Source organism: Chelonia mydas, chromosome 7 (genome assembly GCF_015237465.2).
Source record: "Chelonia mydas isolate rCheMyd1 chromosome 7, rCheMyd1.pri.v2, whole genome shotgun sequence".
Lineage (NCBI taxonomy): Eukaryota > Metazoa > Chordata > Testudines > Cheloniidae > Chelonia > Chelonia mydas.
Window position 1 is genome coordinate 70,898,043 of NC_057853.1, and position 26,735 is coordinate 70,924,777.

At 41.7% G+C, this 26,735-nt stretch overlaps 1 protein-coding gene across 3 annotated transcripts; it reads left to right on the plus strand.

Moving 5' to 3' along the window:
• On the plus strand, positions 1 to 26,664 carry TIMM23B (translocase of inner mitochondrial membrane 23 homolog B). Of its 3 annotated transcripts, none has more exons than XR_005226171.2 (8): positions 1 to 139; positions 1,418 to 1,476; positions 6,716 to 6,809; positions 7,041 to 7,125; positions 11,740 to 11,798; positions 14,737 to 14,847; positions 22,702 to 22,860; positions 26,063 to 26,664. XR_005226171.2 is itself a non-coding variant. In XM_043552168.1 (8 exons), the coding sequence occupies exons 1-8, from the start codon at positions 31 to 33 to the stop codon at positions 26,078 to 26,080; spliced, it is 588 nt and encodes a 195-aa protein (XP_043408103.1). In that variant the 5' UTR covers positions 1 to 30; the 3' UTR covers positions 26,081 to 26,664. The 3 variants fall into 3 exon arrangements, 2 of the variants coding, with proteins under 2 accessions (XP_043408103.1, XP_037760412.1); XM_043552168.1 differs by lacking the exon at positions 22,702 to 22,860 and adding an exon at positions 14,987 to 15,039; XM_037904484.2 differs by lacking the exon at positions 22,702 to 22,860.
• Positions 26,665 to 26,735: the final 71 nt, after the last annotated feature.

Consider the following 26,735-nt stretch of genomic DNA (forward strand, 5'->3'; position numbering starts at 1 on the left):
CAAGGCCAGACCCTGTCCAAAAGCGGCTGCATGGAGGGCGGCGGTGGCAACTCGAAGGGCTCAGGCCTCGGCGGCCTGTTCGGTGCTGGCGGAGCCGGGGGCCCGGGCTATTCCCACGCGGACTTGGCCGGGGTGCCGTGTGAGTATCCGCCGGCCGGGCCCGGCCTCTTGCCCTTCCCGCCACGCTCGGCGTAGCCCCCGCTCCCATATCCCCGGGGGCGGGCGGGACTCGAGGCCGCGGGGCAGAACCGGGGCGCGCTGGCGGGGTTGGAGGAGGAGAACTGGCTCTAGTGAGGGGGAAACAGAGGAGCTGGAGGTGCAGTAACCCTCCTGCGGGGGGGGGGGACGGCCGCGCTCGCTTCTCGCCCCGCGCGCACCGGTACCGGGCACTGACTCGAGCCCTGGGAAGCAGCTAGCCCCAGTCACGAGCGTTGCACGGGTACCGGGCGGGGTGCGCTGCCCTCTGCGGCATCCGAGTCTTGTGCAATCGCAGAGGAGCCAGTGACTGAGTAGCGGGGGTCAAGAGCCGGCACGCAATACATCGGTCTTCAGCGAAAGCACTAATCGAGGGTGCGAGCTGAGGCCCTGGGCACTTTGACTGTCTCTCAGTGTTTCCATCCGCTATTACTAGCGTGGCGCCTGAGAGGGTGGCCAGGATTTATTCATACAAGCTGCTTTTGGCACAGAAACGTGAAAATGATCACGTCCTTGTTGGGGGGTGATAAGCAGATAAGGGGGCCTTGCTGCTTAGTTTAAGAAAAACTTCAGTTTTTGAGATGACCTATACAAGACTTTATATATAGTTGAATGGATTTGACAGCTAAGTATGACTTAGGCAATTGGATCTATAGTAACCATTTAATTACTTGTCAGATAGTCCTGTTTTAGGGGGTCGTCAGGTTGATTTCGGACAAAATATCATCTTGCTCATCTCAGCCTGGCTATAGGCTTAAAGAAAAATAAAAGAAATATGTAACTTTTGCACCTAAGAATAATAATCTATACAACCTGTACCAGTCTGTCTATAAATAAATTGATTTACAAAGATGTTTACAAAGGTAGGTAAGTATCATCATCCCATTTCACAGATGGGGAAATGGAAGTAGAAGTTAAGTGACTTTTTAGGATCACACAGTACGTCAGTGGTGGAGTAGAGAATAGAACCCATGTTTCCCAACAACCACTCCCCTGAGTATGGTGTTTGTCTCCTCCATGTCGTGCAGTATAATATTACTTCATCGGATGCATAAAGTGGAAAGTACTGTACATGCATCCGATGAAGTGAGCTGTAGCTTATGTTCAAATAAATTGGTTAGTCTCTAAGGTGCCACAAGTACTCCTTTTCTTTTTGCGAATACAGGCTAACACGGCAGCTACTCTGAAACCAGTAACAAAGTTCTTTTTCTTCCTCATTCAGTAACTGGAATGAGCCCTTTGTCTCCTTATTTAAATGTGGATCCCAGATATTTAATACAGGTAAGAAGCATGTTTCTATTTTGATTCTATTAAGTCAGTTATCTTAAATGAGTCACTGTCTCCCTTGTGTAGAGCTGCTTTTCCTAAAGTAAAGAGGTCTGATTTTTCTCTCCTATATCAGCGACAAATTGAACTAAGCTGAAAACTTAAAATTTGTATGGAACCATATTAAGTTTTATACTATTCATCACTTGAAGTCTGAGAACAAAATTTCAGCACAGTATTTAATACAACTTCTTGATGTCACAGTGTCTGAGAGGAGAAATCCAGTTTAGGGACACAGTGTGAATTAGTCCAAATTAGAAATGGAATTTCTAGAATCTTAAGTCATGCTTCCTTCCAGGTCAAGATCTAGTACCCAACAAGAGGATGTATCAGTTGTGAAACTGATACTACGCTTAATCATTTCCCTTTGCTGGATCCTACACCTGAGAGGAGAGATCACCTATGTCAGAATTAGTTTAATTTAAAAGTATCCCTTATAAAATAACTCTCAGTTGACTTATGAAACAATAGTGTTTAAGAAAAATGGTTTGGGAATATGCAAATATTTTTAGTGTACAAGGGCAGTGTAGACTAGATGTCACCTCAAAAGGCACAACTGAGTACAACATATTTCTCAACTAAAAACACAAATATTACTAAATTAAATATAGCTTTAAGAAAGCTTAAAAATAATTCTGCTAAAAATTATCTGCAAAATTAATCTTGCACAAAGTTAACATAAGAATGGCCATACTGGGTCAGACCACAGGTCCATTAAGCCCTGTATCCTGTCTTTGGACAGTGGCCAATGGCAGGTGCTTCAGAGGGAATGAACAGAACAGGTAATCATCAAGTGATCCATCCCCTGTTGCCCGTTCCCAGCTTCACTATTATTTAATCTGCCTGAGATGTAGGTAATATGCAAATTATATAGACCATCAGAAGATCAGATCAAATTAAACAATTACAGAAAACCTCATTTGCTTCCTAGTTTCATCCAGTTATATTAAATATGGCAAAAATATCCCTAATAAGATAGCTACTTCTTTGATTATGTCCTCAATTTTGAACAGATGTTTAGTACAAATAGGTTGTCCTGTGATCTTAATAAAGGCACTTTGTCACATCTAAAATAGCTAGGAGCCTTGCTGGGTCAGGGGAGGGAACTGCTACTTAAGGAAATCTGTTTGGCTAAACAGGTACAGCAGCATGTGTTACTCTTTTGATCTAGCGCCAGTCTTTTATTTTGCATGAGTGTTAACATATGTTCACTCTTAAGATAGTAAAAGTAACGACTCTCTTCAAAAGAGCTTCCATTCAGTGAGTTTGGGAATTACAGGGGTTTCAGGAGGCACACAGGTACTCCTTTTCTTTTAGTAAATGTTCTGTAACCTCAGTGGTGAATCAAACTTAAATTAAGTAAGAGAAAACAATACTTGTATTCTATTCAAATATTTTATTTAAAAGTAAAAACCTGTAGTGTATAAACCAATAAAAATAGTACTTGACTTCTTACTTTCTCTCTACAATATCCCCTTCATCTGTTATATTGACATGTCTAGGGTAGTCAGTCATCTTGAATTTGGAAAATCCTGGAAGTCTTTACACCTACTGCCAGGCCCAAAATTGGTGGCAGATTTGCCTTGGTTATCTACTCCTGGGGGAATTCTGCACCACTGCAGATGCGCAGAATTCATGTACCCCGCAGATTTCTTTGCTTCCCTACAGAAAAATGACTTTCTGTCTGGGAAGCAAAGGGAAGCCACAAGAGCAGTCATGCGACTCTTCCCAGCAGTATGTTTTGGGTGCCCAGGGCAGCTGGCAGAGAGGTAAATCACTGTGGGGCAGGGTGTGGGACTGGGGAAGACCTGGCTGGTGGCTCCTGTCCTGCCCTGGACTCAGCTGCTAGTCCTAGCTGGGCTGGGGAGGATGAGACTGCCTCTTCCCGTGCACAGCATCCAGGGCTGGGTCAGACCAGATTTCTCCCCAGGCTGCAGGAAGCTCTGAAAACTCCCACCTCCCTGCCCGCTTCCTGCGCCCATCGCTCCTCAGCTACAGGGAAGTGGGATCACTGTACGGGGAGCTGCTCCCCCATCTGCCTAACCCCTGTGCATCCAGACCCTCTCCTACCTAGACTCTCCTGCCGAGACTTCCCGCCCTCAGAACCTCCCTTTAGAGCCCCACTCCCCCTTCACCTGGACCACCTCTACGAGCCACTCGTACCCGGATCCCCACCCCACCGAGCACCAAATAGCTACACCTGGATCCCCATCCCACTGAGTCCCACTCCTCCAGCATCTGGACCCCCTCACTGAACCCTCTATACCCAGACACGCACCCCCTCACCCTCCCGCCAAGCCCCAACCACCGTCACCTGAACCTCCCTGCAGAGTCCCATTACCATTGCACCCAGAACCTCCCTCAATAAGCCCCTGTGCATCCAGATCTCCCCTGCACCCAGATCCCCCCACTGAGCCACCTGCATCCAGATTGCCTCACACAGAACCCTCTCAACCCACACATAGATCCCCCACACATTAAGTCCCTCCACACTTGGACTGTGCCTTGCTGAGCCTGCATGCTCACACCTGGTGTACCTGGCACAGAGGGGCAGGACCCTGGAGGGTTTCTGGGGCAGGCCCAGTCCTTGCGCTGTGTCAGGGTTGGGTGTATCCGCACCGCTGAGCCAGTGTCCTGGGGGTGGGGGAAGCTGCAGAGTGATCTCCCACCTCTGTGCAGCCAGTAGCCTGTGCTCCCCAATGCCATGCTGGAGCCTCCACATTTATTTGACAAATAAAATTTGCAGAATTTTAAAATAATTGTGCGCATATTTATTTTTTGGTATATAATTTTTAGGCACAGAATGCGCTCAGGAGTAGTTATCAGTCCATAGGGTGTTGCAGAAACTCACTCAGAAAACTCAATTCAAAGTGTTGATGAAAAGATTCAGTGGAAAAGGAGAAATGTTTTCTTCTCTCCCCTTTCCTTTGAAAAGTAAGGATTCTACACTGACTTCCTTAGTTCTCAACAAATGTTGTTGCTTTGATATAACAAACCAATATTAACTGAGAGAGTAGTATCATGAATCCACTGGATCTGTGCTATGCCCCCAGCTTTGGAACAGTCTCTTGGAGGAATCCCTTCAGTATGCCAGACCCCCGATAGAGGCTCATTCTTCCTTCAGAGTAAGCCACCGGGCCTCACCACCTCCTAAGGCTGAAAATGTGGAGCTCCAGCACTCATGTTTCGCACTGTGAGCTCTGTTCAGCGAATCCAACTGAGATAGACTCCTGGTAGAGACTTGTATATTCAGGGATTAACACACCTCACCAAGCATCTGCAGTGACCCTCACATGGCATTGTCAAAGCAGTAGGCTTTATTAATCAACTGGAACACAGCATAGGAAGTCCTTAGGTTAGCATGGAGAAATGAAGGGTAAAACAGAATCCAGGTCCATTCTGGGCCCAGAGCCTGTAGTGAATGCCGTGTTCAGACTCTGGGCTTGTCTACACTGGCAATTTACAGCACTGTGACTTTCTCACTCAGGGGTGTGAAAAAACACACCCCTGAGTGCAGTAAGTTTCAGCGCTGTAAAGCACCAGTGTAGACCGTGCACCAGCCTTGCTGAATTTGCTGGTCTCTTATACACTATTTAGGCATCATGGTGTATGAGTGTCGCTATGTTTCATTTTGTAATTCATAGTGCGTTCCATAACATGACAGCCAGAATTTTCTAGAATTTCATCCAATGTGCCCAGTGATTTTGGGAATAATGAAGCTAAGAATTGTTTGGATCCCAACAGAACAGACAGGGGAAGGAGATCATTTTTTTAAAAAAAAAAATCTTAACTGTGCTTTCTGACATAAGGTTTAGCAGAGACTGAGGACTAATCTGTACTAGTTGAAAATTAGTTAGAGAAAATTAGAGAAATTGCACTAGTTGAACTAGGGGTGTGACATTAAACTGATTTATTACCCAGTGCAATTGTGTGGACACTTACAGCAGTTTAAGTCAGGTTTATCTGTTTAGTTTGCACCTATGCATTTCAGGTGCAAGCTAAATGGATATAAACCAAGTTTAAATCAGTGTAAGAGTGTCAGGTCACAAAATTGCACTGGGTAATAAATCAGTTTAATGTCACATCTTTAGTTGAACGGGTGCAACTTTATGCGTGGACCAGGCCTGAAGTCTGTGTGTTTGCCAAGTCTACCCCTTCTGATTGAACTAACTGTAAAAATTACTAAACTTCTGGAGTACAGATATCTTTGAACCAAGCAACACATTTTCTTTCTGACAAGTCATAATGTTGGAAAAATACAAAAGAAAATTTCCATAGATTTTGTACAAACAGTACATTTAATATCAAATGCTACAGCAACACTGTTAGGGAATATTGTGAATTCTCAACCAGGATCACCTTATGATCTATCTTTTGCAAAGGAGGAGTTTGCTAGGAAAAATATGCAGACGTTGATTGCTTTGCTCTCCCACATCTGATGCGTTGAGAACGAAAGTGGAAGCTGTTAGATGCTATATCTACTGTCTAGAGTGAAGAAGGAAACTTACTATCTACCTTAAAGAAAATCTTACCACAGAAAATATAAATTACCAAGGAAGATGCAATATTGACTCAGAAAAAATACTGAACTGTGAAACTACAATTGTTCTTTTTCACGTGTTAATTGGCTATAGGGTAGATATTGTGCTAGACTCGTAAACTGCATAACAAATTGTAAAAACATATCTTACTTCTGAATTCTTTTATTATTGATGTGCCCGGGCTTTGGTGAAGCAGCTGTCCTGTTGCTTTCTTTCAGAGGCTAGACATTGAATTGCCTGCGATGAGGCATAAGTAATAATAAACATTGTACAAATGATTAATTAATGCATACTGAGTTTCTTGTTGTTTTTCACTTCATATTGAGCTAGCTGGAAATACTAGTCTAGGAAGAGAATCTCAGATTTAAACTTGCAGATTTAAAATCTCCCTTTTTTAGAATTTGTATCTAATCTATTCCAATCTGAATTTTTTTTTGTAACATAATTAGTGAGAGGCAAGAGTATTCCTGATTTCCCCCCACCCCCCCCCCACCCCCCCACCCATGGTGTTCAGCAGCATTTATGTGGAAGTGTGTGTTTTGTATTTTAACCTTAGTATGGTTAAGCCAACAGAGAGAATTTGAGATGTGTCTGAAACCATGCCTACTTCGAAAGTACAAATGTATAAACACTTACCTTTTCTTCTGTTTCAGGATACAGATGAGTTTATCTTACCCACGGGAGCGAACAAAACTCGGGGAAGGTTTGAGCTGGCCTTTTTTACCATTGGAGGGTGTTGTATGACAGGTAATATCTTAATGTAAGATTGATGTTACTGTATTAAATCCCAAGTACATGAGACACAATAAAAGTGAAGAGATGTTGTCCTATAGTCGTCCGTTCCCCCTCCCCCCCCCCTCCCCCCCGCCGCCGCCACAGACTGTATACGTATTTACATATACAATGGCTACCTGACTCGTCTGTAGACTTACAAGATTGGGAATGAATGTGTTTGTTCGTTTACTGTATTGTTGATAGGGGCTGCATTTGGTGCACTGAATGGTTTGCGGCTGGGATTGAAGGAGACACACAGCATGGCCTGGTCCAAACCTAGAAATGTACAGTGAGTATATAAATGTACCTACGAATGTATACTTTCACCACATCATTATTAGAATGGCTCAAAGCTAACTGAGTATATTACAGTAACAAAATTAAAAGTACATTTGCCTCTTCTGTGGGACAAGGTGTACAAAGCGTAAATGCAGTATTGGGTAAATTGAGTTGTGAAATGCCTTGGTTAATCTTTTAAGTGCTAATTTTACTTTTCAAATGAGCTTTTGTGGGGGTGTTTGACCCTTCTCACAGGGGTTTGGAAAGAGAATAAGTGAAGCATTAGTCATTCCCTGGATGCTTATTGAAAACCCACCTTGCATCAAGACTATTTTTACAGGTTGAAGTACTCCCAAAGGAATTACAAGTTGTCTAGAGGCTGCTTTTTTTTTCCCCCTCCCCCTTATCTGGAACTGAGTACTCTTTCTTCAGTACTCCCAGCCTTTGCAGGATCAGGCAGGGAGAGATTTAGGCTATGTCTACACTGCAAAGACTATGTTGGCATAGCTGTGCTGGCATAGCGCCCAAGTGTAGACACAGCTATGCCAAAAGGAGGAGTTTTTCTGCCGGTGTAGGAACACCACCACTCCAAGTGACATTGTCTATGTAGACAGAAGTGCTCTTCAGTCAGCATAGCTGCATCTACACTGGGATTTTTATTGGCATAATTATGTTGGTCAGGGATGTGTCTTTTCTCACACTCCTGGCAGACATCGCTGTCCCAATATAAGTTTTAAGTGTAGACCAGCCTCAGAATAGAATCAGTCTCCAAGCCAGCACAGAAAGCAAGCAGCTGGGTCCACCTGGATATTTTCCTGGGGGGGCAGGAGGAAGTTCCACTGTGGGACAGTCCAAGGCACAAAATTTGTTCTGGCGTGCTGTTACTCCTGAGATCCCTAGCACTCATCTCACCTTACAGTGTTGCACAGGCTATATTCTTTCCAAGTCTCTAGATTAAACTCCGGAAACAGGGTGAGCTGATTGTATGACAAATAGGCTTCATATACTGCTTTTCCTCCCTCCCCTTCAGGAATGATTTTTTTGGGGAGACTCTCGTAACTGGATTGGCATAACTGTTGAAAAACGTAATTTTAAGTTGGCTATAGTACCTCTTTGAGAATTAGTCATCTGGGGGAGGAAATTAGCACTCACTAGTGATTTTTTCCCCCCCATAGACTGCTCATGTTTGAGCATTGTTTGTGTATCCTTTTCCTTCCTCCTTCACAGTGTATAAAATGAAAACATATAAACCAAATATTCTATAGTATAAATCTAAATTTATTTTTATCTAAATGGTTGATTTTTATTAACAGATCCTTACTTTATAGATTGCGGGGGAGGGGAGCATAGAGAGCAAACTTGAGGCAAGAAAATTAACTATTTACTTTTCTTAATTGAGACTGTCATATAAAAAACTTACCAAGTTGAGCCAGCAGAGGGCAACAGACACACATACTCCACCTAAGTTTGTCCTTTTATGCAAGGCCAATGAAATCGTGAGCTCAGTTCCACTCTTTCATATTCAGCTACAGGGGTAGACACGCCTCACATGTCTCTTTTATAAGCTGAAATTTAGTTTCATTTTGTTACATCCCCTTCTCACTACATTTTCTATTAGGTAATCACTAAGATTAAGATTCTGTCACAGATTTTTTTAGTAAAAGTCAGGGACAGGTCATGGGCAATTAAAAAAAAAAAAAAATTCACAGAAGCCTGTCCCTGACTCTTACTAAAAATCCCCAGGGGACAGGGGGGAAACTAACAGTCGGAGTGCTGCCAGGCGCTGACTTCTGGTAGCTGCTCCAGCCACATTGCAGCTCGTGTGGGCTGGCCACTCTGGAAGAAGTCACGGAGGTCCTGGAAAGTCATGGAATGCATGACCTCTGTGACAGTCGTATCCTTAATAATCACCATCACAAAGAATGTGAACAAACTTTTGAAAAATGTCTGAAATATCTTCTATTACTAGTGTATGCCAGGAGCTTCTGTCTGTTTATCAGGCAGCACAGTCCTCTCCCACTGAAGTTGATGGAAGTTTTGACACTGGTGTCATTAGGAGCAGGACTGAGCCTGATGCCTCTAATGACTTTACACTGAAAGCTATTCAAAACATGCCCTGACTCTTTAAATTCTCAAACTTGATGTAAAACTGATAAATTGGGAAAATGGAGGGTGTTTATGTGTTCTGGATAGATGGATATACTTGAGCACCTCTTCTCTATTGTACTACACCAGATAGTTTCAGAATGAACTTCTCCATGCCCTTTCAACTCATTTAAATGTAGCAGCATTCAGTGTTGTCCTGTGTCTTTCAGTGAAAAGTTAGTGTAGTGTTACAAAGGAAAGTAATGGGGAAACAAGCTTGATAATTCAGAAACAAATACATGTAAAACATGTTTTCATAGTTTGACACTGAATTCCAGTGGCAGTAAGCTGTCCAGGGCAGTGCCATGCCCATGACATTGTTACACTGCTGGGAGATAAAGATACTGGCCATTTCATCTGTCTATCATCACACTTCTGAAGGCAGATGCCACCAGTGTGGAACAATGCTATGCTTCCATGAGTGTGTGCTACGCATAGCATTGTTCCACACATTAAAGCAGACTTTAATGCTAGTCTGGAACCACACATGAAATACTTAAGAGTGGGGTCAGCGTACTTAAAGGGGAAATGCCCCCCCCCCCCCCCTCTCTCTCTCTCTCTCTCACACACACTCACACTCTCTCACACACACTCACACTCTCTCTCTCTTCCCCCCCCTCTGTCTGCCATGCTGTCTCCCCTCCCTCCATTCGTGCTACCTTGTAGAGTGTGAGTCAACATTAACAACAAGTTAATCCTTGAGGGCTCAGCCAATTGCTAGTTCATCATTTAGCAGTAAGGCATCCCCTGGGAAATATCCCACCCACGGACTTCACCACCTCAACCAAGCTTCAGTCATCATCGCTGTGTACCAGTATTAAATTGTTTAAAACTTAAGTTTGTGTGTATACATAATATAGTCTTTTATCTGGTGAAAAATATTTCCCTGGAACCTAACACCCACCCCCCCCCCCTTTACATTAATTCTTATGGGGAAATTGGATTCGCTTAACATCGTTTTGCTTAAAGTTACATTTTTCAGGAACATAACTACAACATTAAGTGAGGAGTTACTGTACCTGGAGCCAGCCTAAAATTTTAATGTTTTATATCAGATTCTGACTTGATAGGGTCTGAGAAAATTGAAACTTCATCCATTTGTTTGCTGAAAGGGAGACTTTTCTTAAGCTTAGAAAGTAATCCTGGCTTTCTGCGCAGCTTTTCTTATTGGTAACAATGGCTGTATCATTCAAGCCTGTTGGAGGTATTACATGGTGCATAATGGTTCTTGTATCTAGCTACATAATCACAGTCCTCCCAATGCATACCACACTAATTGCCAAAGATTGTTATATTAACTGTCATGAACAGATGTCACTCACTGTACTTACAAGATTTTTCCAATTTTGAGTGCCTTGGTATCTTCTATGTGGCTGGTTGACAGTCATGATTTTCATTGGAAAGAGCACAAATTACCCAGTGCAATTAATATTGCTATAGTTGAGCTAGCAGGTCATTCACAGCTGTAGTATACTCGTGTTTTAAAACTGAGAAGTTGGATTACTTGGAGAGGTACAAGCCAGATGAGGGTGGGAATTGGAAGGAGGATATTTTCCATTTTGTTTAGGACTTGACAGGGGCATATACTTGTACTCAATATTGAGTGGCTAATTTTTCATTTGTAGCATTCAAGGTAGAAATGACACAGCAAGAAGAAAATTGATTGGTTTCCTTGTCTAATTCCCTTCTCTCATCCCTACTTCTTAAGTCATTAGGGGAGTCTTAAGGTATGTCTACACTACAGTCCTTACAGCAGCACAGCTGTACCCCTTCAGCTGCATCACTATAATGTCTCTCAAGTAGCCGCTATATGCCGCCGGGATTGCTAATTAAACCATCCCTAATGAGCAGCAGTAGCTATACCGAGAGCTTCTCCTGCCGACATAGCACTGAAGCTTATTTCTGTCAGTGAGGTGGTTTGTTTTTTTCCCACATCCCTGACTGACAAAATTTTTTACCGACAAAAGTGCTAGTGTAGACAAAGCCTAACATACCTTTTGTGATTAGAAAAGGATTACTATGGTATCATTTGGAAGCACTCTAGTAGATGGTCATTTTGCATTTGACAGTCACTTTGTGCTTCCCAGAAGTGGAAAGCAGCATTTTTAAGTACAGAAACAGTGTTTTGAACTGAACAGCAGCATCAGAAGTCAAACCTGAGAATTTGTTTTAAATTGTCTCCTGACATGAGGACTGGCATCAGGGATGTATCAGTTTAAACTTCAGGCAGGCTTGTAGGAAGTCGTATGTCTCTCTATGTAAAAACAAAATTTTAAGACTACATGATCTCCTCTGATGACGGAATGGCTTTATATTAGATCTTCATACTATAGTTATTACCATATTAAATATATAGAATTCTTTGTATTCCATTGTGCTTTGTACCATGCAGTCCTCATCTTCATTGGGGCCCGTAGGCACTTGATTAATAAATAAGGTATTTAAGTTTTATTAAATAGTGCCTTTTTTTAATCTTCAGAATTTTAAATATGGTGACACGGCAAGGAGCTCTATGGGCCAACACTCTGGGATCCTTAGGTAAGTCCAGCTTATCTCAAACTAAATAGTGTACAAAGGGTTTGAAACTTTTTGGTTTCTTGGCACACTAAATGAGTTGATGTAGCCTATGGCTAAATTTTTCAGTCACAGCTGGTGATTTTGGGTCTCCACTTTAAGACATCTAAAAGGCCCAGTTTTTCAGAGAGTGGTGCTCTGCACTGCCTGAAAACTAGGCCCCTTTCAGATGTCTGAAGTTGGGCACCCAAATTCTCTAATCCTCTGATCAGAGAGACGTTTGTAAAATTAACTTGCCCTTATTCTCTCAGCCTTTCATTTGTATTATGACAATTGCTTAGTCATTAATTAGTCACCATTTTTTGTCTCTGAAAAATACAACATACATTAAGAGAAATTTGAAAGTCCAAAATGGATTTTGAAGACTAAAGGTGTAAAAATAACCAACTAACGGGTTGTTTTAGTACATCAGAAGTAAGAAGACTGAACAAAAATCTGTGGGTCTGCTGGATCAATGCCAGTGATTAAGGACAATAGACATCCTAAAACTATTTCTTTGTGTGTCTCCCTAACGTAGATAGCAAATGAAATTCAGTGTTGCTAAATGCAAAGTAGCAATGCACACTGAAGCGACATATAGATTAGTTAATTTAGAACCCTGTATGGTGCAAAACTATCTCAGCCCAAGAAAGGGATCTTGGTTGTGGTGTAGGAAGGTCAGTGAAGACCTCTGCTTCGGGGCAGCTGCAGTTAAAAAAAAAAAAAAGCTAACAAGATGTTAGGATGCATAAGGAATGGGATGGTCAATAATAAAATAATGCTTTTGTATAAATCAATGGTGCACCCTCATCTGGAATACTGTGTGCAGTATTGGCCATCCAGTTTCTTAGGGTATGTCTGCACTGCACTGCATATCCTCACAGCTAGACTCAAACTAGCAGGGCTCAGGCTGCAGCTCAGACTTTCAAGCCCACACAACCCCCTAAACTTGAAAGCCTGAGCTGTAATGTCAGTCCACATTGCTATTTTTAGCCTTGTGATAGCAGGCTAAAACTAGCAGTCTTACCCAGCTGGGAGGCTTACTCCCAGCTGCTGTGTAGACATACCCTAAAAGGACATTGCAGAACTAAAGGGACTCCAGAGGAGAACTACAAGAATGATCAAGGGCCTGAAGAGAGATTGAAAAGATTGGGGTTGTTTATCTTAGAAATAAGGCTAAAGTTGGGACACGATAAAAGTTGATAAAATGAGTGGTCTAGAGAAGGTAGATTGGGAACTTCTGTTCTCCCTGTTTCACACAAGAACAAGGGGGTATTCAAGGAAATTGAAAGGTAGGAAATTCAAAAAACTGATAAAAGGGATTACTTTTCACAGAATGTGTAATTAAACTAGAGAATTTATTGCCACAGGAAGTTGATGCCAAGAATTTAAGATTCTAAAAGGGACTGGATAACTTCACAGATATCCAGAGTTATAATTTACACCAATTTTTGGAATAAGCTTAAATCCTGAAGCACCAGGTTCAATATCTATCTGTAACTCTTAGAAATCTGGATGACCCAATGTGGGGAGCAGATTATCCCACATCTGCTACTTCAGAGGAAGGCACAAGAACCCTGCAGTATCGGATATTGGCCACTGTCAGACAGGATACTGGACGAGATGAACCTTGGGTCTTTTCCATTATGGCAGTTCTCTTTTAGGTTTACCTATTAGCTGATTATAAAACTGGAAAACAATATAGATAAAAACACACGTCTGAAAAAGGTGCTGCATGTTGCAGTTCAAGGTTCCAGTGTGATGAGTGATATATTAACAGATTTTTTACAGCTGTGTTTGTTTTCTTGAGTAATCTTCCCTCTTCAGTATTTGCCTTAGTTATATTGTCATGCATTCCAGTGGCCTACTAGTGTGCAAATTTCATATAGAACACGACCTTTCTAGTTAGCATATTATAGTCCTTAGGAATGCCAGGCATGACATGAGAGTTGGTTCTGGCTTCTCCTGTGCTAGGTGCTGGGGAGGTGCCAGGCTTTTTCTCTGTGTGGAGTGCTTTGTATGTGTGTGTCAAAAATGAGAAGCAACCCTCTCCTCTTCCACCTTGCTGTTTGTGTTAATTTTCAAGAGTCTCTGCTAAGCAGAGATGGTTCAGTAATGTTACAGTTGTCCACTTATGGAGTGATGCATTTTGAAGGATTCTGTTAAACAAGAATTTTTTTCCCTCTAATACTGCACCCTTAAGGCCAGATCAATATCCTTGCTAATATTCAGTAGCATTTTAAGTGGGGCTGTTTTTGGAGGAATAAAGTACAATCATGTGAATAAAGGTATCATAGTCTGGCTTTTAGAGCCGCAAGAATAACTAACAGTATTGTATCTATATTGTTTGAGTGATATGAAGTTCTTTGCCCTGTATGAAGATTCTAGATATTGTTACATTATACCAGGGATTACTTTGTTTGCTGGCTTGGGCTCATGCACCCATATTAAGAATGCATAGATTTGCTTTTGCCACGGGGAGAGTCCCTCAGATTGATGCTTTCCTGTTAACTAAGTGTGTAAGGTGGTGCCACTCTTCACGTATAGGGACAAAATTATTATATGCAGACAGAAACAAAGAGCTTATAGTACAGTTGAAAATTCTGAGAAACCGAATATCCTAATTTAGAATGAGGGAAGACATAGATGTCCTCCTTATAGAATAGAAATGACATAATGTTAAAGACTAAAAAGGCCAAAGATATAGCCTTAAGGCATTAATAGTAGGAGTAAAGGGAAGTTGTAAAGACTCCATCAGAAATGAAAAATATGAATGGTGAGCTCAGGATGGATAGCTTTGAAAGCTGCATTTGACACCAGAATCCAAGGCCTGGTTAATCTTATCTCTTCTAGAACATGGATGGCAAGGTAATTTGGTGCAAGTGTTTTCATATTTTACCAATAACTTTAATTCCTCTCCCAGCATTGCTTTACAGCGCATTTGGAGTCATCATAGAGAAAACACGAGGTGCAGAAGATGACCTGAACACAGTAGCTGCTGGGACCATGACAGGAATGCTATACAAATGCACAGGTAGACTGAGAAGATCATATAAATATTTTTGCCAAAGATATGTAAAGCATGAATGTAAACTTAGGTTTTTAAAGTGCAGTTCTGCTCTGAAGAGTGACTATATAAAAAGGGCATATTTTTACTCAAAGTTTTTCCACAGATACAACTCTGAGTGCACACAGGACTTTAGTGTCAACCAACACAGCAAAGAATGTGAGCGGTTTTATTCCTTCATATATATATATCAGATTTGTTAAAAGCCTCTAAAGACAATGTGGTTACACAGGTGGCACTCAAGGCATAGTTTTGCTTGCAGAATCTATCAGTGCTGATGTGTGAGAATGGAAGAAGCCATATGGGAGTTTGTAGGGCTGGAAAATTGCCTATGGAAACTGGGTAAATGTAACCTGGAAATCATTTAAACAGATATGAATCTCCACAGTGCTGTTTTTAAAGTCACTTTTCAGAGTAGACTTACACTTAAGAATTAGAGCATGATTTAGCATTTAAAAAGTATGGGAATGTTTATGGTGGAAGAATATATTCTGTCATATAGTAGGTTCACAATAACCACTTAATTACATGTATTGTGCCTGTTGTTGCTATAACCAGAGATTTTAGGGTTAAGGCAAAATGAAGCCCAAGACTGCGTGAATCCTCAGCCACCTGAGAGGTAAAGATTGTTTAAGGGAACAAAGTGTTGCGGGGGAGGGGCTTCTGACCAATAAAATCCTATTAGATAGACATACAGTGCAACTATCGTAGGCATTGTTTTGGATTTCATCGTCATAAAAAAGATGACTTCTTAAATCAATTGTTTCATGCTCCAGCATAAGTACCAGCGGCACCCCTATGGCCCCTCGATATCCCCTTCCATCTTGACAGTGTACTGATGATTACTCTCTGGGAACAGTTTTCCAACCAGTTATGCACCCACCTTATAGTAGCTCCATCTAGGTTGTATTTTCCTAGTTTGTTGATGGAAAGATCACGCGAGACCGTATCAAAAGACTTAATAAAAATCAAGATATACTACATCTACCACTTCCCCCCACATCAACAAGGCTTGTTACATCTGTGTTGGCATTACCATTACAGTACAACCCTAAGTACATATTGTTTATAATAGTAACCAAACCATTTCAAAGGAAAATGAAATTCTACAAAAATGAAAACCTAAGAATTTGAAGTAGCCTTTTTCCTTAAGGCAACAGAGAATTTGGTATTGTAATCAGGGGGATTATAAAACCACCTTAGTAAACAAATTAGTATATTGTGGGAGATAAATTTTGGGAATATAATTACATCACCCTTTGTAGAGACCTTACACTGTTTCTTGTGTAACTTGTTTTCTAAGCCATTAGGACTTGGAGTCAAACACCACTGTGAATTGCAGCCAGACAGTGAGCGTTGGAAGATGATGGGATATTTCCTACAGGAAGCACCACTAAGCAAGCAGGCTGGAATACTTTACACTACCAGAAGTTTCCCATTGGTTTTCAAGTGTAAAACCATAAGAATGATCATAGTGAGACCAATGGTTCATATCGCCCAGTATCCGGTCTTCTGACAGTGACCAATGCCAGATGCTTTAAAGGGAATGAACAGCACAGGTCAATAATCAAGTGATCCATCCTGTCATCCAGTCCCAGCATTTGGCAGTCAGATGTTTAGGGATACCCAGAGCAAGGGGCTGTACCTCTGGCTATCTTGGCCAATAGCCATTGACGGACCTATCATTCATGAATTTCTCTAATTCTTTTTTTAGTCCAGTTATATTTTTGTCCTTCACAAAAACCCTGGGCAACAACTTTCACAGGTTGACTGTGCACTGTGTGAAGAAGTACTTCCTTTGGTTTGTTTTAAACCTACTACCTATTAATTTCATCAGGTGATCCCTGCTTCGTATGTTGTGTAAAGGGGTAAATAACACTTCCTTATTCATTTTCTCCACACCATTCATGATTTTATAAACCTTTATCCATAGCCCCTCTTAGTCATCTCATGGAGCATGCATTGCTTTAATCCAGTCTTGGGGTGGCACAGGCATGGATAACTTGTAAGGTCACCTACCCTTTCCCTTGCCAATACAGGATTGTTCCTGCAGTATATCTTCAGTGTACTGATTTTCTTTGATTTTTTTTTTTTTTTTTTTTTTAAAGACAAATAGGAAGAAAAAGGGTTGCATTTCTTTAACTTCTAATGTCCAAGGCTACTGAGCCAATGGAAGTGTAGACAGTGGTTCACAGCACTGTATGTACCAATATATCACTTCAGGCAATTTTTCTATACTCTGTTACATATGAAATGCCACACGCAAAAAAACCCCTAAGAACAATTGGGATATTCAACTCCACTGGAGCTAGTTAAGTACAGTATTAGCTGCTACACTATAGGTGTGATTGAAACTTTCCAAGGTTTATGATAAGGAATCAAAACTTAAATGAGAACATCACAGATGATATTCACACTTGTTGAAGGGAATGAATTCCATCTTCACTTTCTAGGTTCTACACAGCTCTGACTCTTTCCTCTTCCTCCCCCACCCTTCCCTGAGTTTTGTTCTTTTATTCCTATTACTCTTTGCACATGAATGCCTCTGTACTCACCTTTTTCCCCTGCTGCCCCTATGCCAGTCATGTCCTTCCTGCATACATTATAGCCTCCATCTCAAATCCACTTCTCATTCCCACATTCTCTCCAACCTAATGCAGTCTAGTTGTAATAAATCAAAACTGCTCATGTGTACCATACAGAAACAAGCAGTTATTTCACTGACTCAGATCAGTCATGTCATGTATCTAACTTTGGCAGTTTAGACAAGGCCTCTTTAGAGCGTGAAAAAAACACCCCCCTGAGCGCTGCAAGTTTCAGCACTGTAAAGTGGCAGTGCACCAGTGCTGATAGCTGTACTCCCAGTGCTGGTCGCCACTCCCCTCATGGAGGTGGTTTTTTTACAGCGCTAGTGAAGACGTGCCCTTAGATTTAAGCTCTCAGGATGGGGACCATGACTTTGCTTGTTATGTGAAGAGCCCAGGCACTATATACCAGTGTGAATTGATAATATCCACAGGAGAGGTTTATATGTTCATGGTGTGTCCTCTCCCACACCTTTTACTGGCAGCTGGCAAAGCAGGATCGTGCCCAGTTTCAAAGTTAGCTCCATTCTATAATCCAGAAAGGATGGGTACATTTGTGTTGGAGGCAGCGTTGTGGTGCACAGGTCTCGTACGGCCACCCTCTTTTTGTTTAACGAGTTCATGGACAATTTATATACAGTAATGTAACATTTGGCATTAACTTTGCCAGCAGTGCATGGATGTAGCACTGTGACTCAGTATCAGTGGTAGCCTTGCGGGATTGAACATTTCTGTGTCTGCATTATGAAGCTTGCTTATTGACTGGATTTTTAAAACTGCATTGACTGAGCTTTTGATGAGGGGAAAACTGGTCAGAAATAGCTCATGGGAAGGCCATTGTTGCATTATGCTGCTACTTAGAAAACTCTTGCCCCAAACTAACCCTTGATCTCACATTTTGCCCTTATGATGGTTTTAAATGCACAAAGATGTCACAAGATCAGACTAGGAAACTATGTTGCAACAAAATCCTTTGCAGAATTTAGCTATTCCACATGGTCTAGATTAGCAAATGTTTATAAATGACTAAGCAACAAAATGAGTTGAACTTCGGAACCATGCACTGTTTGACCACTCTGGACAAAATTATCTAAGATTTTCTGTTTATGCTGTGGCATAAACTTAAGTGCTGTGATTAGAGACTTTTTACAACTGGAGCTAGTTAAGTACAGTATTTACTGCTACACTACTCTTGCAGCTTGTTGGGACACATTTTGAGATCATAGTTCACACTGAATGTAGACAGGTTTCAGAGTAACAGCCGTGTTAGTCTGTATTCGCAAAAAGAAAAGGAGTACTTGTGGCACCTTAGAGACTAACCAATTTATTTGAGCATAAGCTTTCGTGAGCTACAGCTCACTTCATCGGATGCATACTGTGGAAACTGTAGAAGATCTTTTTATATACACACAAAGCATGAAAAAATACCTCCTCCCACCCCACTCTCCTGCTGGTAATAGCTTATTATCCAAAGTATGCATCCGATGAAGTGAGCTGTAGCTCACGAAAAAGCTTATGCTCAAATAAATTGAATGTAGACAGTTGGTGATAGACAAAGGAAATCCTCTCCTGTTCCTTTTACCAGTATTATAAGCAGGAGCATTGTTGGGAGAACACTCTAGGCCATCAGGGAGCATGTGCCTCTCAGTTATAGACTGATTTTCCCCCCCACTTGTTGCCTGCCAAAAGTGGTCTTGTAAACAGATTTATAATCTCAGAAAAAGGCCAGTCAGCGCTTCCTTCTTCCTGTTTTTTTTTCCCCCTTCTTGGGTTGCACAATGTCATCATAGTTTGCGGAGAAGTGGTTAAAATTCAAAGTCTCACTTCCTTATAGACATTCCAAAAACCCCTTGTTGAAGAGGAAGGCATCATGCAGATGAAATGATCAGAAAAGCCCGTAAACGCAATAAGGTGGTAGGTGTGTCTCCCCCTCCTCCCCCGTTTAAAAAAATCTGCCTGTTGGGTGTTTTGCCGCTTATAAATAGGCAGAAATAAGAACTGATCTGTTGTGGTCAGAATTACTGCAATGGATGTTATGATGCATACATGTTCAGATTCAAGCTTATATTGAGCCCATCTCTGTATGGGCTCATTCATTCAGCAACCTTTCTTTTGATTCAGAAACAAGGGTCACTGAAAACTTCAGTCAAGCTTAAAACAAGTTTGTCAGTTTTCAATTTACCTGTTTAGCTGTGAAAGCAAAGCTCTTTGCACAGTGAATTGAGTCAGCAGGAAACTTAACCTTTAACATAAAACATGAGCCGAGTTTGTAAATTACTTTCCTTTTCCCTCCTTATGGTTTAGTGTGTTTAGCTTTTTCTTTTGGGGAGGCAGGAGGGAGACCTAACATTTGGGAAAGGGACCGTTTCCATGTATGCGTACAGCACCTAGTACAATGGGGCTGTGATCCTGATTAGAGTCTCTGGATCCTAAATCTATTGCAATAAATATGTATAAATTTGTTGCAATCAGGAGGTCCATCTGAACAGAAGTGACATACATGTTAATAGCTAAAATGGACCAGTCATCATTTTAGAAATACAGGACACAACCCTGAAAGTCAACAAATCCTAAATTCATTAAACAGGACTAATCACTTTATTGCTACCAATATAAAGTCTGACCAAGCCAGATCTAGAGACTAATTTGGTGTAGTTGTAGTGGGCAGAAGTTCAGGAGAACTGGTCTAGCTGTAAAAGAAGCCACACAGACAAACCATAAGACAGCAAGCCCTGTAAACTGAGGCCTGATTTGTTCCAGTTAAGGTTTTCTGTTTCCTTGATCCAAGTCTGATTTTTCTTTTCTTTTTTTTTTAATTTAAATCTGTATCTGCTAGGAAGTAGAGGTTCTCTTTTTTTTTTAATCCCCTTATATTTCTTCAGGGAGAGACCCTTGAGGTATTTTACAACCTGCTATAGATACAGGCTCTGTGATATCTTTCTTGTCTTCAGAATCTACATAAAATTGTAGAAGATTTTGCTTCCTAGCTGTGAATTGATTTCAATTCAGATAATTTAGAACAGAGGTGGGCAAACTACAGCCTGTGGGACCCTCCTGCCCAGCCCCTGAGTTCCTGGCCCTGGAGGCTAGCCCCTCCTCCGCTGTTCCCCCTCCCCCCACAATGCTCCGGGCGGCAGGGCTGTGAGCTTCTGGAGCAGAGCAGCTGCAGAACCCGACCTGACCCGGTGCTCTGTGCTACGTGGTGCATGGGTGGCTCCAGCCGGGCAGCGTGGCTGTAGTGCTGCCAGCCACCAGTGCTCCAGGCAGCACGGTAAGGGAACAGGGGGCCTTGGATAGAGGGCAGGGGAGTTCGGGGTGGTGGTCAGGGGGCCAGGAGTGTGGATAGGGGTCGGGATGGTCAGAGGGCGAGCAACAGGGAGGTTGAATGGGGGCAGGGGTCCGGGGGGGGCAGTCAGGGGCAGGGGTACTGGGAGCAGGGGAGGTGGGGGGGGGGGATCAGGGAACAGGGAGGATTAGATGGGACAGGAGTCCCCAGGAGGCGAGAAGGGGGGCGGGGCATGCCTGGCTGTTTGGGGAGGCACAGCCTCCCCTAACCGGCCCTCCATATAATTTCCGAAACCCGATGCGGCCCTCAGGCCAAAAAGTTGCCCGCCCCTGCTTTAGAAACATAATGAACAACCAGTGTGGTCTGCCTTCTTTATAGTGTCAGCATCTTAGATGCCACTTTGACATGAGTTCCAAATAAATCAACTCAACTGAATTAGGTTGTGGACAGATTCACTCTTAATCATGCTCTGATCCAACAGATGTTCCACATCTGGTGCAAGAAGGGAAGGGTATTTTTATGTCTGATCTTACTACAAATTGGTATGTTACATATAATGATGGGCAGTAATATTTGATTTTCAATCGCAAGGGAGGATGATCAAATACAACCCATTTGGGGGTTTTACTCAGCCATTCAGGGGTTAAACAGTTACCTCTGACTTATGCCTGTTCTTAGTTCTCTCAAGTAGCAGCACAGTGTAAAATATACCACCTTCTCAGTTTCACTGCTGCTTGCAGGGTTCTGAATATCACCACTGGAAACACAGGAGCTGTCTAACAGACTCGGGAAGATAACATTGCATTGGTTAATATATAGAAGGTGATGCTAACAACCATTAAGGGGCTGTAAAGTGGGGGTGGGGTAAAGTGGAAAATTTAGTTTCTTTAGAAAATGAAGTCTGTCTCCCTTCCACCACTGCCAAACAAGGAAAGTTTCCTAGTTTTAGGTGCTGCAGCTGTGCTGTTGTAGTGTTGATGCTTCCTAGACGAACATAAGGGGTTTTCCTGTTGATGTAGGGAATCCACCTCTCCAAGATGCAGCTATAGTGAGGAGGGAGGTCAACCTAGCTGCATTGCCTAGGGTGTGAAATTGTTCATAGCCTTGAGAGATGTAACTAGGTCAACTTAAGGCTATGTCTACACTAGCACTTTTGTCTTTAAAACTAGTCGGTCAGGGGTGTGGGGGGAAAAAACCCACCCCTGACCAATGTAAGTTTCACCAACAAAAGCACTGGTGTAGACAGCGCTATGCCGAGTCCACATAGAGTGGCTACGTGGGAGACCTTACAGCAGCACAGCTGCAGTGGTGCTCCTGTAAGGTCTGTAGTGTGGACCTAGCCTGCGTTTTAAGTATTGACCATGCCTTAGCATCTGGCTACAGCAGTCTGAAATCAGAGCTGTTTCTCTAGAACATTTCATTTCTTCAGTTCAGCTTTCCCTCCGTAATTTCTATACCAGCGGACCTTTCCTACCCTGGCAACTTTTACAAACTCTCCCAGAGGCAGTAGTGAACTTTTAGAAAATTTTCCTAGCATAGACCTACATTTAACTACACAAATATACATGTTAAAAAACAAAACAAAAAAACCTGTGGGCCAGATTCAGAGATGCCGATTAACTACAGCTTCATTTTAAGTCGGTGGGAGTTGAAGGTGTTGATCATCTCTGAAAATCAGGCCCTTTAAACCTTTGAAGCTATTTCTTCTACAGGCTGCAAAAGAAAAAAAGGATTATTTCTCATTCTAAGTTCTTGGGAGGCAGATGTTGGAAGCCATGAAATGTTTAGATTTCACTATCTGCCTTGTTCTACTTGACATTTTGTAAGTCTAGATTTCTGGCTTTGTGTTTTTAATGCCTACCTATTCAGGTAATAGGCAGCAGTTATCAATGCTGGCATTTTCTTCTCTTCAGCTCCTGACCCATAGTTTTCCTTTTTTTAAACTTTCAGGAAATGATGAGGAATTAATGTTGCCTGAAACCCGTATATCTGTTTGAGTCAGTGAAAACTATAGGCTAAAAATGTGCCTGTCCAGCTTTTTCAGCTTGAGCACATAATTCCTCCTGCTCTGTCAGCTCCAGTTTTGTGAAGAGGCAGTGAATTGAAATGGTATGATAGTTGCACTCCTTGAGTACTGCAAGTACGCTGTACAATAAAGTCTAATACTAGGACTGGGACAGAATTAATATGCATGCTCACTGATATTGGAAGTAGACAGGATTCTTTGATAAGCTAGATCAGCTAAAAGTATACATCAGACAACAGCTCATCTAACTTAAGGTCTGGGAAATGTATCCTTAGAAACTTTGGCCATTTCCTTAAATAACTTCTGTTGTTTGGCTAACCCTTAAAGATCTGGTTTAATATTGGATTCTAGCAAATTAAGCCTCTTTTTTTATTCTTTTAGCTTCACCTTGCTCATGTCAAAGTGCGATAATGGCATAACTATGTATGTCTGGTGGGGTGTGCCAAAGCAACTTGCTATCAAGACTAACAGAACGTGATTGTAAGGGAGGAGTGGGAATTTAGCCTATCACTTAGTTTACACCCCAGGGATGGGGGTGGGATAATTCCTAAGCAAGGTCATCAGGTCAGAACACTTAGCATTTCCTGCCCAGTAACTTTGCTGGCTAGAGCAAACAAAACTAACTGCAGTTTCACAGGAGCTGGAAGGATTTAATATTTTACTCAAATACAGTCTACCCACTTGGCAGAGTGGGATAATACTCCTTTAGCAGTGCACTCCTGTGTGTGAATGCTTTGGAGAGCAGAGGCAAATTGCACCAAACAAGAGTGAAATTGTAGAACTCAATAGTAATAGCTGGGGGCTTAAGTATGTATTAGGGCCCAGTTCCTATGTGCTTTCCAGTTACCAGGAAGGCTCATTGTATAAACCATATGCATCACTTTCCATTACATGAAACAAGCTGTTCTGCTGAAACAGTACTCTAAATCTTTCAGCAAAGTACAAGAAGCACCAAGCTACCCACTCTGCACTGAAGTATGTTGTGGTTGGAGGGTTGTAAAAGCTTGTGTGAGGCTTTATTCAACTGCCTGAGCTGCCCACATGAAAACTTTGGCCCTGCATCAGATGCTCTAAGCAGTACATTGACATGAAAATTGAAGAGTCCAAACTTGCACACAAAATAGTTAGACATGGCAAGTGACTCATTGCAACAACCAAATAAATTCTGTCTTTATATAAATAGCTTTCTTCTGTCAGAAATCAGTCCAGACCCTCTTGCAACCTCCCTCTAGTGGGAGAATGAGATTTTTAGAAGAGGGGTTACCCTGTGTTTTAGCTTCTGTAATGTTTGTTCTGCGAATAGGTGAAACCTTGCAAATTCCTTTCATCTGCCTTTACACCTAACTGGTTAAAGCCTTCCCTTATTTATTCTCCATGGCAAATCCTTTCCCACAGCACAAGCTAAGGTTTCATTTGGGTTTTTCCTTAGGATTGCGGGGAAGGGGCAAAATTTTATTGTTGTCCCCAAGATGATTATCTTAATTGCACAAATGTCCTGTCAGCTTTTTACCTCCTCTTGTGCTGTGTACCCAAGACAAATTTTCAAGAATAGGAGTCACTCCTAAATCCTGTTTTAGGTAAATAAGGATAACTTTTAATGTTGCTGGGGGCTCAATACTTCTGAGAATCAACCCACTTATTTAGGAGCCTAACTAGAATTGAGTTCTTGACCCACTTACAAACAAGAGATCTTGTAGCTAGGTAAGCACAGCTAGTCTGGCTGCAAAGTTACAGAAGGTAGGACTGGAAGTAACTTGCGTCACCGGTTATCCCTTGTGCTGTTTCCTGGTTTTATTACATGCCTAGGCCAATGTAAATAGATTTAAGACATAGCAGCTCCAGAGGGATTCTGCTTAATCTTAACGCTCGAATGCCTTAGTCTAGATGAAACTAACAATTTGCCCCACTAAAAGTAATCTACAAAACCTTGATCAGTTTGGGGTGAGACAACTAATAACCTAGGAGGAACTAAATAATTGGTACAGATTACCATGATAAACAGAAAAAGGAATGAGTAAGACTGAAGAATTTGTGAAATTCCCCTGGTACATCTGCTAATTCCCATCTAGCAGGCAGTTCATATCTAGCTCTAAAACTGAAAGTGATCCATTTCTAAGTATCGGACTTTTTCTCTCACTTGGCTTGATCCTGGTAAACACTGAAGGTTCCAATAATTAGTGACATTTTCCTGACAGTTTAAGGTCAGGGTCCCTAATACCATTGCATGTACAGTGTGTTCCTGGAAATGTCCCAGGAAGCTTTTAGGTATTAGATACTGGAAACTGCAGAAGTCTCCATTTTAGTGTTAGATGGGTGAAAGCTGAAATCGGACAGCGATTAACAGAGCAAGATGTTAAATAGGGCAAAGAACTGAAATGCTAACTGTCAAATGACTGAAAAACTTCATCTGATTATATTATGACCATTGAGTAGCTAAACCCACATTTTACCATTAATAGTAGAAATTTTTTAAACTAAACTTGGAATAGGAGAGCCATTTAAAATGGTTTTGTTGTATTTCTATGTGACTATGTGGTAGCTGGATAAATTGTTTTTTCATTGCCTTTTCTTGACCTCAACTGCCTGATACTAGTGAGAGTGAAGTCAGTCAATTCAATGATCCCCTCAAATGCTTGATGACTGATCCTGTTTCCCCAATTTATTCCAAATTACCAAAATTAGCTAAACTATAAAAACCTAGATGCAATTCTGTTTAACTCTCAATTTCTAATTAAAGGAGTTGGGCCAGATATAAAGAAGTTCTGTTGCAGAAGTTCACATCTGCTTCTGCTGTTGTTTGCTTGTCCCCTCACCTCTTCCCCCTTAGTTACCTTATTTGAGAGACAGGATTAGGATTTCAGGTGAACTACAATAAACATGAGATTGATTCTAAAGCAGCAAAGGTCTCCTCTGCATATCAACATCCAGTCATAAGGACAAGAGAAATACATGGAAGATATGACCTGTGGAGAGTTTTTTTGTTTGCTTCAAAAGCCCTTTACCGTCCATTTAAAATAAGTAAAGCTAGTAATTGTACAGGCAGTTATATGAACAGAATTTAAGTTAGAATCAGGAAAGACCCATTGTATCATCCAGTCTAGTAAAATTACAAGTATTCTTTGGGAGAGCTTTGCTTTTATGAATAAGCTTAGACTTTAAAGGGGAAAAGGCGCAGTCACGTAGAGCGTCTTGTATTTGAGATCCTCTTAGATGAAATGATGCCAATTGCTCTAACTAAATACTTACTCTCGGTATTATTTAATGCTATTTATTTTTCTTTTCTAGGTGGAGTGCGTGGAATAGCACGAGGAGGCCTTGTAGGCGTGATGCTTACTGGCCTCTATGCTCTCTATAATAACTGGGAGCATATGAAGGGCTCAGTACAACGACAATCCCTCTGAGCAGGGTCATGAGGACTGACTATAGGACACTTATGTAGTTCACCAATCAAATTGATTGCAAAATCTGTCTGGTGATGTCCCTTCTTATTTTATCTACAATTAGTGTGAAACTGAATGGAAGCTATTGTACTGTGAGGAAGTTCATTGACATCATTTACGAGGACTGGCACATCTCTTCTAGCCAGCAGACTACTGGAGGCAGCAGTACCTGGTGGGTCTGCAAATGATTACAATGTGGCTATTAACTTCTCCTCAGAAGGCACAGATTGTCTCCCCAGCATCTCACTTTCTACTAGTCCTGGACATAAGCTCCAAGATCTGGTCCCCTAACTTGGCTCACGTAGACAGTGCTATGCCACCAGGTTCATTTGGTTATTTCTGTACTATAATTGTGCTACTTTCTAGCCAATAATGTTTGAGTCCCTAGAGGTAACTGCTGCAATTCTAACATAAATAAAAATGGTTTTGTAAGCCAATGTTAATTCAGCTGGAGCGAGGTGGAGTCTGTCAGTAGCAGTTAGCACAAGGCAAGGCTTGTGCTAATGGTAAAAGCATAG